Below are 15,149 nucleotides of genomic sequence, written 5' to 3'. Positions count from 1 at the left end.
CTACCATTCAACCCAGCACCCCAAGTAGTTTGCAGTCTTGTCACAAACACTGAGTTAAGTACAATTTCAAAAATCAAAAACCACCCTTAAGACCAGATATTTACACATTTCACTTAGTTAAAAACTAAAATGGAAATAAATACAAACCAATCATCACCTGTATAATTAATTGTACCCACCCAGAATAAAAGCTGCCTGCCTCTTCAAGATGACATCTGACAGTTTTCCTTCCTCCCACGCCACTTTGGTCAGGTTACATGTAACCTCTCCAAGGTTTCTCATAGTCAGCATTGTCACTGGCGTCCCACTGGGTGTAAATTCTCCCTGCCCACTGGGTGTGAGTTTTCCTTGCCCTTTTGTGGGTTCTTCCGAGGATGTCGTAGTCGTAATGGTTTGTACAGTCCTTTGAGAAATTTGTGATTTAGGGCTATATAAATAAACATTGATTGAATGATTGACTTTCTACGCTAAAAACAAATCCCACATTTGGAATTCAGTGTTGGCTGTGTCAAAATGCATTAACCAAGAAAAACTAAAGGTAATACAGTTGAAGTATGCAAGATATGATGAATGTGCCCTCATGCCATCAATACGGATTCAGTAAATATAGGCTATGTTAATGTGCAGCTTGGTTATGATAGCACAAACGCAAGTGTAGGATACGGCTAGGTCTGACATGTTTTCATCACTGGTTGTTTAGATCAGTGGTTCTCAAATGGAGGTACGTGTACCCCTGGGGGTACTTGAACGTATGCCAAGGGGTACATGAAATTTTTCAAGAATATTCTAAAAATTGCAACAATTCAAAAATCCTTTATAAATATATTTATTGAATACTTCAACAAAATATGAATGTAAGTTCATAAACTGTGAAAAGAAATGCAACAATGCAATATTCAGTGTTGACGGCTGGATTTTTTGTGGACATGTTCCATAAATATTGATGTTAAAGATTTCTTATTTTGTAAAGAAATGTTTGGAATTAAGTTCATGAATCCAGATGGATCTCTATTACAATCCCCAAAAAGGGCACTTTAAGTTGATGATTACTTGGAGAAGGCATTCGACCGTGTCCCTCGGGAAGTCCTGTGGGGAGTGCTCAGAGAGTATGGGGTACTGGACTGTGTTATTGTGGCGGTCCGTTCCCTGTATGATCAGTGTCAGAGCTTGGTCCGCATTGCCGGCAGTAAGTCTAAAACGTTTCCAGTTGGACTCCGCCAAGGCTGTCTTTTGTCACCGATTCTGTTCATAACTTTTATGGACAGAATTTCTAGGCGCAGTCAAGGCGTTGAGGGGTTCCGGTTTGTTGGCCGCGGGATTAGGTCTCTGCTTTTTGCAGATGATGTGGTCCTGATGGCTTCATCTGGCCGGGATCTTCAGCTCTCACTGGATCGGTTCGCAGCCGAGTGTGAAGCGACCGGAATGAAAATCAGCACCTCCAAGTCCGAGTCCATGGTTCTCGCCCGGAAAAAGGTGGAGTGCCACCTCCGGGTTGAGGAGGAGACCCTGCCCCAAGTGGAGGAGTTCAAGTACCTAGGAGTCTTGTTCACGAGTGGGGGAAGAGTGGCTCGTGAGATTGACAGGCGGATCGGTGCGGCGTCTTCAGTAATGCGCACGTTGTATCGATCCGTTGTGGTGAAGAAGGAGCTGAGCCGGAAGGCAAAGCTCTCAATTTACCGGTCGATCTACGTTCCCATCCTCACCTATGGTCATGAGCTTTGGGTCATGACCGAAAGGATAAGATCATGGGTACAAGCGGCCGAAATGCGTTTCCTCCGCCGGGTGGCGGGGCTCTCCCTTAGAGATAGGGTGAGACGCTCTGTCATCCGGGAGGAACTCAAAGTAAAGCGGCTGCTCCTTCACATCGAGAGGAGCCAGATGAGGTGGCTCGGGCATCTGGTCAGGATGCCACCCGAACACCTCCCTAGGGAGGTGTTTAGGGCACGTCCAACCGGTACGAGGCCACGGGGAAGACCCAGGACACGTTGGGAAGACTATGTCTCCCGGCTGGCCTGGGAACGCCTCGGGATCCCCCGGGAAGAGCTAGGAGAAGTGGCTGGGGAGAGGGAAGTCTGGGCTTCTCTGCTTAGGTTGCTGCCCCCACGACCCGACCTCGGATAAGCGGAAGATGATGGATGGATGGATGGATGGATGGATAGATTACTTCTATGTGTAGAAATATTTATTTATAATTGAATCACTTGTTTATTTTTCAACAAGTTTTTACTTATTTTTATATCTTTTTTTCCAGATAGTTCAAGAAAGACCACTACAAATGAGAAATATTTTGCACGTTTATACAATTTAATAAATCAGAAACTGATGACATAGTGCTGTATTTTACTTCTTTATCCCTTTTTTTCAACCAAAAATGCTTTGCTTTGATTAGGGGGTACTTGAATTAAAAACATGTTCACAGAGGGTTGAAAACCACTGGTTTAGATAAGAAATAGGTTTTGCATGTGTAAGCGTATGGTATGCCGTGAGAAATCATTTGAAACGTACCGTATCGTGGTTGCAGCAAATAGCACTTTGTGAAATATGATCTTTTTGTGATTGCTGGTATTGTGGGAGCTCCAGCTGTTTTGCAAATGGACCCCTCCCACATGTATCTGTGTGTGTGCGTGTGTGTGTGTGTGCGTGTGTGTGTGCGTGTGTGCGTGTGTGTGTGTGTGTGTGTGTGTGTGTGTGCGTGTGTGCGTGTGTGTGTGTGTGTGTGTGTGTGTGCACGTGTGTGTGTGTGTGTGTGTGTGTGTGTGTGTGTGTGTGTGTGTGTGTGTGTGTGTGTGTGTGTGCGCGCGTGTGTGCAGATAAATTCAATATATCATGCACTGATTGTGACTGAAAGGCAAAAAAAAATTATGTCTGGGATGCTGCGGTGTGATATTGTCAATTTTTCATTCATACCCATTGACAGGTTGTTGGAGATATGTGGAAGAATGTCACTTTTACGCACACCTAATTCCAAATGAATGTAAGGCATGTTTGCCCTTATTTCCACTTGCAAAATAAGCATCTACCAGCAAGCACCAACTCACTTTTGCACCAAGTCAACAAACAAACATGCACATATCTTTCTTTTTCTTTCATACCGCAACACCAACGCTTGCTTTGACTGCTACGGGGGCTCCCACTCACATGAATTATGTGTTAATAATTCATACAAAGCCTGGGATTGTGTCGGAACGGCATAAGACAAGTGTTTTGTGGAGAAGAGAAACTTGATCTTGGTTCGTAGTCTGCAGGCTGAAAGGGAAATAGTCATGTGATGATAGAGACTGTTGAATAAAAATACATTTATTTTTGTGTGGTGCACTTCTAAAATGACACCCATTTCTCAATGTTTATATATTGTCCTATTCTAGAGAGGGCATTCTTTTTCAAAGGAATTAGTAGGATTTTGTACGGAAAAACGTTGCTGTAATAACACAGGTTTTATGAGAAAAGTTAGTGCTTTATATACACAGTGCGCTACTGTTTAATAAATATTAAAGCATGGTACCTCAAGATATGGGTGTCTTCAACTTCTTGACCAATTGTTATGCTGTAAGTTACAAGGAAAAATCTGAGTTACGAGCCTCCTCATTGTTAGTTGGAGTAGCAAATTTCACAGTAAACCCCATAAGATTTTTTTTCGAGTACCCGCAGTTCTCAAAATTCATGGCGGAGGAGTAACAAATGACCAGGTTGTGTGTACGGCGTGTACATTTTCTTTGGCGGAGCACGGCAAATTACCAAACAGCCATCTAAACCAGCAATGTGTGAAAGCACCTTGAGTTGAAGAAATAGATGATATTCACTAAATTAGATTTAAAAAAATGACCGAGTGTGTGGCCAACTTGATAAATCAATTCGAGCGTATAACTGCTAGTCTGCAAAATATGTAAACGGTTTACGTGAAAATATGGAAAATATGCTGATGGTGTGTTTGACGGAGAAACAGCTGGAGTGAGATACAGTAATTATAACCGTCCTAGGTAAATGGCTAAATGCTGTACTTTATTACATGTATTACATGTAACTAATGTAGTTGTTTTTAATAAATTATATTGCTTTTCCACAATATTTCAAATCTAAAATATATTTTTTTAATTATGGTGTTTTGGAGGGCTGAGTGTAAGGACACATCTTACGGAGTTCACTGTGAAACTTGCTACTCCAACTAGATGTGAGGAGACTCGTAACTCAGATTTTTGCTTGTAACTTCCAGCAAAATAATTTGTCAAGAGGTTGAAGACACTCGTATCTTGTGGTAAGCTTGGATTGAATTGATTTGAATTTATTTTTAATACATTTTTAATACCGTATTTCCTTGAATTGCCGCCGGGGTGCTAATTAATTTAAAACCTCTTCTCACTCCTGCGCTTACCAAAAGCATGCGGTAAAAGTAAGCATGCGCTAATTATTTTAAAACCTCTTCTCCCTCCGGCACTTACCAAAGGCTAGCAGTAAAATATTGAGTGTGATGTAAACTTGGACCTTAAATCCTACTGAATAGCTCTTAATCTTCTTCTCTTTATGTGATTTCAAATTACCGGTATTGAAATCAGCCTCCTCCATTTTGAAAATGATGACAGAGGAAGTGTCACTCGTGAGGTCACGAGCTTGACCAGGCGGTAATACTAAGCAAGCGCTAATTATTTTGCGAAGCGAGTTTGACCCGGCAGTAATTCAGCAATTCAAGGAAATATGGTATATTCCGATTTTTTTCAAAGTCTAAGCTGCGTGACAGAACAAAATAAATTCTGTAGTACCACTGACTATACTTTATTTCTACTTTTGTGGGCCAAATAAGAACAAAAACATCACATTTGATATTAAATATGTTTCTAAAAATGATGTAATTAATGCGATTTATATAAATTTAATTGCAGCTTTTTTTCAATGTGCAAATCAGCCATGTTTTTGGTTTTTGCTTTGCTGCAAGATGTCCCTTTTTGTCAGATTTTAAAAAACGGGATTTTATGGGTTCTTCAAAAGAGAGAGTTGTATTTAAGCTACCTCAAAGTCTTTTTATAATTAATATGATTTTGGACTAAATACAATGCATGTAATTAATGCAAAACACTGATATTGTGGTATTTCTTTATTTATTTATTATTATTTTTTCATCACAATGATATTTATAATGACCAAAGGTTGCATCCTTGTGGAAGTATTTTTATGACCATGGTCATTTTTTTAAATATTTAAAAACTAGGACAGTTACAATGTATATATGTTTGAAATTATGAAAAAAAAACTAGGATACATTTTTTTGAAAATAAGAAAAAAGTTAAAAAAAAAACCTTATCATTAAAAACAAGAATGGTTATTTGTTTTATTTAGGAATATGTTATTTATACGCACATGGCAAATGTGATAGTTGCATTTTATACAAAATGTAGCTACAGTAAATATGGACATGTCCAGTTCCTTGTTTATATACTTATGAACTTCTTGTGTACGTTATTGTGGAATATTTGTATTATTTTGCACCATAGCCTTGCTCATGCTTCAATTCTGACCACCGTTCCCTTGAGTTTCACATCCCCGGTAAGAGCTGTAATCAAACACATCACACGCATGTCAATCCTTTTGTCGAAAATGACAAGAGACAGCGAGAGAGTAAAAATAGGCGCCGATGTAATATTTATGAGCGAAGAGAGCACAAGTCACAGACCTAACTGCCCTTGAATAAAACACAGCGCGATATGACCACAAATGCAGATCACTCATCCACACCACTGACTATTGAGAGGTTTTCTTGGCCTACTTAGCTTCACTAATATTGAGAGTAAACTACTGACCACAACATTAGGTACCCTTGCACAATCTAACCGTTTCCATTGACAATGTCCCAGAGGTATCGATGGAACTATATATGTATTGTAGTATGTTGGTAGGAGTAATAGCAACTATTTCAATACAGTATATCTTTTCAGAGGACAACAGTGTTAAAATGAACCTTTTATGTACTGTTCTTTAGAGTAGTCAGTGTGCAACTTGTATAGCAGATTTAGTATCCACCGAAAATGCCTCAACACACAGCCATTATTGTCTAATATAAAGATAATTGCATCTTGCCCGCAGTCAAACATGTTCTGGGGCTGCATGAGTGCTGCTGGCATTGGGGAGCTGCGGTTCAGTGAGGGTAACATAAAGTGTGTAGGAAGGTGAATGTCATTTAATTTCTGCAGTACAAATGTCATAACTTGTATGAAGACATACAGTTGTTGGTCCAAATCGGGATTTGATACTGGGTCATACTCGTGTTCGACTGATGGCAGACTTTTTGCTATTCTGCCTCATAGCAAAACTTGAATTAAATGATTCCACCCAGACTAAGAGTACCAGGAGTGGATTACTGGTAATACTGTACACTAGTACCTTTATGTATACGTCTAATTGGTTCTGTGACCGAGCTCCTAACTCAATGTACTTGTATCTCAAATTATTGTCTCCCATTGAAAGGCATTGAAATTAATTGGTGTGTGCCTCCCTCGAAAATCTCAAATTTAATACGCAACATGCCCTTTAAAAAGCATAGACAAGTTGCAGATGGGAAATATTGTATAAAACATTACAAAACAATATACTACTAATAATTACATTAGTTTTGGTGTAATGTAACAGTATTTACCCTGAAGAGTGGACTTCTAAAGTATCCCCTTCCAGCTGCTTCTTCATCAAACACACCATCAGCTGCTTTTTCATATTTTAACATTCTCAGCTGACTTTACTCATTTGATTCAAACTAGCAAAGCGGCGCTGAAATTGCTTCACCAAGTTGGCGTCACTCTCCGTCATGTTTTTGATAATTTCTTTCTTTAATTCGATGAATATCATCCACTTCTTCTCAGCACATTACTTTACGCCTACTTTTTTCCTTCCCATGGTAGTCAAAACATGTCGATCTGTAGTTACAAGCTAATGCTAGCAAGTAAGACCAGATGTTTCGGATGGATCTGGTTGACTGTGAAATTTGCTCCGCCAACTAATGGTGGCTATGCTCGTAACTTACATTGTGGCTTGCCAATTAAAGCATGACAATTACTGGAGGGACAGCTCTTATCTCAAAACACTCTCAAGTTGAGGTACCACAGTATGTTGTCTTTTTGCTCGCCTGTGCATCAGTTGTGGACATTTCTGCGCAGCTGACCCGTCTCCGCTCGCGATGGTCTCCAGCTGGCCCCAGTATGAACTGGACTCTCACTATTATGTTAGATCCACTATGGACTAGACTTACACACTATTATGTTAGCTCCACTATGGACTGGACTTTCACTATTATGTTGGATCCACTATGGACTAGACGTTCACACTATTATGTTAGATCCACTATGGACTAGACGTTCACACTATTATGTTAGATGCACTATGGACTGGACTCTCACTATTATGTTAGATCCACTATGGACTAGACTTACAGACTATTATGTTAGATCCACTATGGACTGGACTTTCACTATTATGTTAGATCCACTATGGACTGGACTCTCACTATTATGTTAGATCCACTATGGACTAGACATACACACTATTATGTTTGATCCACTATGGACTGGACTTTCACTATTATGTTAGATCCACTATGGAATGGACTTTCACACTATTATGTTAGATCCACTATGGGCAGGACTTTCACTATTATGTTAGATCCACTATGGACTAGACTTACACACTATTATGTTAGATCAACTATGGACTGGACTTTCACTATTATGTTAGATCCACTATGGACTGGACTCTCACTATTATGTTAGATCCACTATGGACTGGACTTTCACTATTATGTTAGATCCACTATGGACTAGACGTTCACACTATTATGTTAGATCCACTATGGACTGGACTTTCACACTATTAGGTTAGATCCACTATGGACTGGACTTTCACTATTATGTTAGATCCACTATGGACTGGACTTTCACACTATTATGTTAGATCCACTATGGACTGGACTCTCACTTTTATATTAAATCCACTATGGACTGGACTCTCACTATTATGTTAGATCCACTATGGACTAGACTTTCACTATTATGTTAGATCCACTATGGAATGGACTCTCACTATTATGTTAGATCCACTATGGACTAGACTTTCACTATTATGTTAGATCCACTATGGACTGGACTTTCACTATTATGTTAGATCCACTATGGACTGGACTTTCACTATTATGTTAGATCCACTATGGACTGGACTTTCACTATTATGTTAGATCCACTTTGGACTATACTTTCACACTATTATGTTAGATCCACTATGGACTGGACTCTCACTATTATGTTGGATCCACTATGGACTAGACTTTCACACTATTATGTTAGATCCACTATGGAATGGACTTTCACACTATAATGTTGGATCCACTATGGACTGGACTTTCACTATTATGTTAGATCCACTATGGACTGGACTTTCACTATTATGTTAGATCCACTATGGACTACACTTTCACACTATTATGTTAGATCCACTATGGAATGGACTTTCACGCTATTATGTTAGATCCACTATGGACTGGACTCACACTATTATGTTGGATCCACTATGGACTGGACTTTCACTATTATGTTAGATCCACTATGGACTGGACTCTCACACTATTATGTTAGATCCACTATGAACTGGACTCTCACACTATTATATTAGATCCACTATGGACCGGACTTTCACACTATTATGTTAGATCCACTATGGACTGGACTCTCACACTATTATGTTAGATCCACTATGGACTGGACTCTCAGTATTATGTTAGATCCACTATGGACGGGACTCTCACACTATTATGTTAGATCCACTATGGACTGGACTCTCAGTATTATGTTGGATCCACTATGGACGGGACTCTCACACTATTATGTTGGATCCACTATGGACTAGACTTTCACACTATTACGTTAGATCCACTATGGACTGGACTCACACTATTATGTTAGATCCACTATGGACTGGACTCTCACACTATTATGTTAGATCCACTATGGACTGGACTCTCACACTATTATGTTAGATCCACTATGGACTGGACTCTCAGTATTATGTTAGATCCACTATGGACCAGGCTTCCACACTATTATGTTAGATCCACTATGGACCAGACTTCCACACTATTATGTTAGATCCACTATGGACTGGACTCTCACTATTATGTTGGATCCACTATGGACTAGACTGTCACAATATTATTTTAGAACCGCTATGGACTGGACTCTCACTATTATGTTAAATCCACTATGGACTGGACTCTCACTATTATGTTAGATCCACTATGGACTGGACTCTCACACTATTATGTTAGATCCACTACGGACTGGACTCTCACACTATTATGTTAGATCCACTATGGACTGGACTTTCACACTATTATGTTAGATCCACTATGGACTGGACTCTCACACTATTATGTTAGATCCACTATGGACTGGACTCTCAGTATTATGTTAGATCCACTATGGACTGGACTCTCACACTATTATTTTATATCCACTATGGACCAGACTATCACACTATTATGTTAGATCCACTATGGACTGGACCCTCACACTATTATGTTAGATCCACTATGGACTGGACTCTCACACTATTATGTTAGATCCACTATGGGCTGGACTCTCACACTATTATGTTAGATCCACTATGGACTGGACTTTCACACTATTATGTTAGATCCTCTATGGACTGGATTTTCACACGAATCTGTTAGATCCACTATGGACTGGACTTTCACTATTATGTTAGATCTACTATGGACTGGACTCTCACACTATTATGTTAGATCCACTATGGACTGGACTCACACTATTATGTTAGATCCACTATGGACTGGACTCTCACACTATTATGTTAGATCCACTACGGACTGGACTCTCACACTATTATGTTAGATCCACTATGGACTGGACTTTCACACTATTATGTTAGATCCACTATGGACTGGACTCTCACACTATTATGTTAGATCCACTATGGACAGGACTCTCAGTATTATGATAGATCCACTATGGACTGGACTCTCACACTATTATGTTAGATCCACTATGGACTGGACTCTCACACTATTATGTTAGATCCACTATGGGCTGGACTCTCACACTATTATGTTAGATCCACTATGGACTGGACTTTCACACTATTATGTTAGATCCTCTATGGACTGGATTTTCACACGAATCTGTTAGATCCACTATGGACTGGACTTTCACTATTATGTTAGATCTACTATGGACTGGACTCTCACACTATTATGTTAGATCCACTATGGACTGGACTCTCAGTATTATGTTAGATCCACTATGGACTGGACTCTCACACTATTATGTTAGATCCACTATGGACTGGACTCTCACACTATTATGTTAGATCCACTATGGGCTGGACTCTCACACTATTATGTTAGATCCACTATGGACTGGACTTTCACACTATTATGTTAGATCCTCTATGGACTGGATTTTCACACGAATCTGTTAGATCCACTATGGACTGGACTTTCACTATTATGTTAGATCTACTATGGACTGGACTCTCACACTATTATGTTAGATCCACTATGGACTGGACTCTCAGTATTATGTTAGATCCATTATGGACCAGACTTCCACACTATTATGTTAGATCCACTATGGACTGGACTCTCACTATTATGTTGGATCCACTATGGACTAGACTTTCACACTATTATGTTAGATACACTATGGACTGGACTTTCACTATTATGTTAAATCCACTATGGACTGGACTCTCACTATTATGTTGGATCCACTATGAACTGGACTTTCACACTATTCTGTTAGTTCCACTATGGACTAGACTTTCACACTATTATGTTAGATCCACTATGGACTAGACTTTCACACTATTATGTTAGATCCACTATGGACTTGACTCACACTATTATGTTAGATCTACTATGGACTGGACTCTCACACTATTATGTTAGATCCACTATGGACTGGACTTTCACACTATTATGCTAGATCCACCATGGATTGGACTCTCACACTATTATGTTAGATCCACTATGGACTGGACTTTCACACTATTATGCTAGATCCACCATGGATTGGACTCTCACACTATTATGTTAGATCCACTATGGACTGGACTTTCACACTATTCTGTTATATCCACTATGGACTGGACTTTCACTATTATGTTAGATCCACTATGGACTGGACTCTCACACTATTATGTTAGATCCACTATGGACTGGACTCTCAGTATTATGTTGGATCCACTATGGACCAGACTACCACACTATTATGTTAGATCCACTATGGACTTCTTATAGTCATTCTCATCGACGTCCCACTGGGTTGTGAGTTTTTCCTTGCCCTTATATGGGTGCTGAACCTCGGATGTTGCTGTGGCTTGTGCAGCCCTTTTAGACACTTGTGATTTAGGGCTATATAAATAAACATTGATTGATTGATTGATTTTTGTGGGTGGGGATAATGGCCAACTAAAAAAAAGGATTTCCTGAAAATCCTGGGTAAATCATTCTAAAGTGACTGTATTTAATTAACAAGCTGTGTTTACTTGAGGTATTCAAAATACAATATAGTTAAAAAAAATGAAAACCTTAATAGTGAAATATTGCATTGATGTCTAATCAGTAACTGTCAACCCAGTCAAGTCATCACATTGATATGAAATCTCATTCATGTCTCTAATTAGGTCAGGCAAATGTTCCTAATGCGAGCTCTCCTGTGGGCTGCAGCTCTGTCAACCTCCTAAAAAAGCTCAATATGCAATGCTTAGAGTTTTTGGTCTGCACAAAAATCAAATCATTGAGAGGATCCCAGAAGCTTCAAGGCATTAAAAAAAGAAAGAAAAAAAAAGCAGTTTCACAATTCCCTCGCCCAAGTATGACTTCCATACATCCTGAAAGAGGGTTCAAGTGGAGGTTTGTCAGAGTGGAGCGTGCCAGGTAACTTTTACCAGAAGAGACAGGATTTCAAGTTGTTTAGTCTATTACAAGTTCTTCTTTTTCGGTCTTCTTCGCCACATCTCCCTGCTCCTCCTCCCGTGTTCTCTGTTCCTCTGTTTCTCTTTCCCTCTGCTAATAAATTATGTATGCCATCTCCAACTCACGGAGTGCTGCACTGCTGCACTATCTGCTCTAAATTGCTCTCTCTCCCTCTCTCTCTTGCTCTCTCTCTCTCTCTCTTGCCTCCTCACTCAATCTCTACCCTTCAGCCCTTCATGCCTGCTTTTTGAATCCCCCCACCTCTTCTTCCTCACCCTTACCCTCTCCACACACACACACACGCACGCACGCACGCACGCACGCACGCACGCACGCACGCACGCACGCACACACACACACACACACACACACACACACACACACACACACACACACACATACACACACACACACACACACACGACAAACTCCCGTCCGACTGACTCCTGTCTGTGTTATCCGTAGGACCTGCGCTGCTCTCCCAGAGTTCCTTGCAGCTTAACTCCACTCCGGAGGCTTCGCTCCAGTACTCTGCCAGCTACCATAGCAACCAGACCCTCGCCCTTAGCGACAGCATCTCCGCAGCTTCTCCTCAGCGCAGCGGGCAGGTCGGAGGAGCCGTGCACAGCTATAACCAGGTAGGAAATGCTACTGACAAAAAAAAAAACAAAAAAAAAACACCTGCACCATCATAATTTTATTTGCTTCCCCTTAAAAACGTTCACTTTATAAAGTAGGCTCACCACTGGACCATTAGAATTTAGGGCTCTTGAGGATTTCACACACACAGCCTTAATTTTTAGTTGCTGTTACATTTTTCGCTCTTTTTTTATTGTCAATGCAAAACACAGATAGCTCCAAGTTATTCATAGAGAGTTAGTAAAATTGTTTTTTTTTCTAAATGTGGTTTGGGTATATTTGAGCAGAAAAAGACTGGAAAAAAGTTTTTTTTTCGGACAAAGAAACACTTAGTTGCTACGCATTTGTGAAAAAGGTTACAAGTCAATGTCTTTGAGTTGAGTTGAGTTGGAGTTTATTTGAAACATGCAAGCATACAACAGGGTACATCAACATTTCTATTCAACATGTTCGAAAAGGAGTAGGAAGAAGCAGAGCTTATTTAATCCTACCCCTTTTCTTTTACAAAACAGTTGCTAAAACTTTTGTTCATTTCCTGCTGTCAAATTATTCACAATATACCCCATATTTATTCACAATAAAAATAAATAATTAATACTTGGTGAAGTAAGTTATATTTCATATGGGGAGATGAGTAAGATTATCTTGAAAATGAATGGCTGGATCAGATAAATTCAGAATGTTTATCATGGTTCTTCTTCTTTGTACTTTGTAAAGAGTTTCTTGAAGTGGATCATATTAGTACATTGTTTGATTTCTTTGCTTAATCCATTCAATAATTTAATTCCACATACTGATATACTGAAGGTCTTAACTATTGTACGTGCATACAAAGGTTTTAAATTACATTTTTCTCTAAGCTTATATTTCTCCTCTTTTTTTGAGAAGAATTGTTGTATAATCTTGGGTAGCAGGTTAAAGTTTGCTTTGTGTATAATTTTAGCTGTTTGCAAATTCACTATGTTGTGGAATTTCAGTATCTTTGATTCAATAAATAAAGGGTTTGTATGTTCTCTATATCCAATAGTATGTATTATTCTAACTGATCTTTTTTGTAACACTGTTAATGAATGAAAGGTACATTTGTAGTTATTTCCCCATATTTCTACACAATAACCCAGATATGGTAACAGTAGTGAGCAGTAGATAATATGAAGTGATTTTTGGTCTAGAACATGTTTGGCTTTATTCATTATTGTCCTGTTTCTTGCTACATTGTATAATATATTTTTTACATGAGATTTCCAGTTCAATTTATCATCAATCATTATACCTGGATATTTGGTTTCATTTACTCTTTAAATGTGTATTCCGTCTATTTTTATTTGTGTTTGACTTTCTCTTCTACTGTTACCAAATAACATTATTTTAGTTTTACTGAGAGTCAAAGATAGTCTGTTTTTGTCAAACCATCTTTTTAATTTGTTAATTTATTCTGTTATTATTTGTTTTAGCATCTGTATGCTCTCTGCTGAACAAAACGCTGTTGTATCATCCGCAAATAATACTAACTTTAAATATGTTGTACCTTTACAAATATAATTTATATAGAGATTGAATAATTTAGGTCCTAGTATTGATCCCTGAGGTACACCACAGGATATATTTGGCGTTGTAGATGTGTGTTCGCCGAGCTTCACATATTGTTTCCTGTTCGTTAAATAACTTCTAATCCAGTCTAAGACCAACCCTCTGATGCCATATTGTTCTAGTTTTTTTATTAAAATATTGTGATTAATTGTGTCAAATGTTTTGGTTTGATCCATAAACACTGCTGCCGCACATTTTTTACTTTCTATTGTATTGGTAATTTCTTCTGTGATTTCAATTAAAGCCATAAAAGTTGAAACATTAGCTCAGTATCCATATTGGTTCTCAGCGAGAATTCCTATTTTGTTTGTGAAACTCTCTAATCTGTTATTGAACAGTTTTTAAATGATTTTAGAAAATTGTGGACGTAAAGAAACAGGTCTATAATTTCTAAGTTGTTTTTTTGTCTCCAGTCTTTTAAAATGTTTGTACATTTGTAAATCTTTGCAAAAATGAAATAAAATTGCAGTTGATTTCTATCTTCGCACAAGCTGAAAAACAGTAGGAAGAAGCAGAGTTTACTCAGTGCTAACTTTCCTTGACATGTTTGTGCTGTCTTGTGTCATGGCCATGAATAAAGTGGAAATTCAGGTAAAAGTTGCCCAGCGTATATGAAAAATAAATGAGCTTGGATGATGTGATACTGAAGAAGAGCAGCCTATCATGAAGGTAATATATGCTCTTAGAAACAATTAGGGTTAATTAAATGCACACTGTGAGTGTTTGTGTGTGTTGTGACTTGAGGAATAAAGACGGAGCCACATCATAATCACAGCAGTGCGTTAATGAAGAGTAATACTTATGTCGAGAGTTCTGTAGGAAGGTTGCTGTTAAACAGGCACATTTACACCTGCACTATTTTTGAAAATGAATGTGTGTGTTTGTGTGTATTTATGTATGTGTGTATATATGTATGTATGTCGTCATTGGTGGTCACTCGAAATGAGTATGACGATCC

General features: G+C 38.8%; 1 protein-coding gene across 7 annotated transcripts in view; it reads left to right on the top strand.

Moving 5' to 3' along the window:
• The window catches only part of ctnnd2a (catenin (cadherin-associated protein), delta 2a), a 747,299-nt gene that overhangs the window by 334,511 nt on the left and 397,639 nt on the right, over nt 1-15,149 (top strand). For all 7 annotated transcript variants that reach the window (XM_061922003.1, XM_061922001.1, XM_061922002.1 and 4 more), the window contains exon 6: nt 12,428-12,600. In XM_061922003.1, coding sequence (XP_061777987.1) covers nt 12,428-12,600 — 173 coding nt within the window. The remainder of the gene's footprint in view (nt 1-12,427; nt 12,601-15,149) is intronic.

This window comes from Nerophis ophidion, linkage group LG15, assembly GCF_033978795.1.
Source record: "Nerophis ophidion isolate RoL-2023_Sa linkage group LG15, RoL_Noph_v1.0, whole genome shotgun sequence".
NCBI lineage: Eukaryota > Metazoa > Chordata > Actinopteri > Syngnathiformes > Syngnathidae > Nerophis > Nerophis ophidion.
This window is presented reverse-complemented; position numbering and strand designations above follow the sequence as displayed.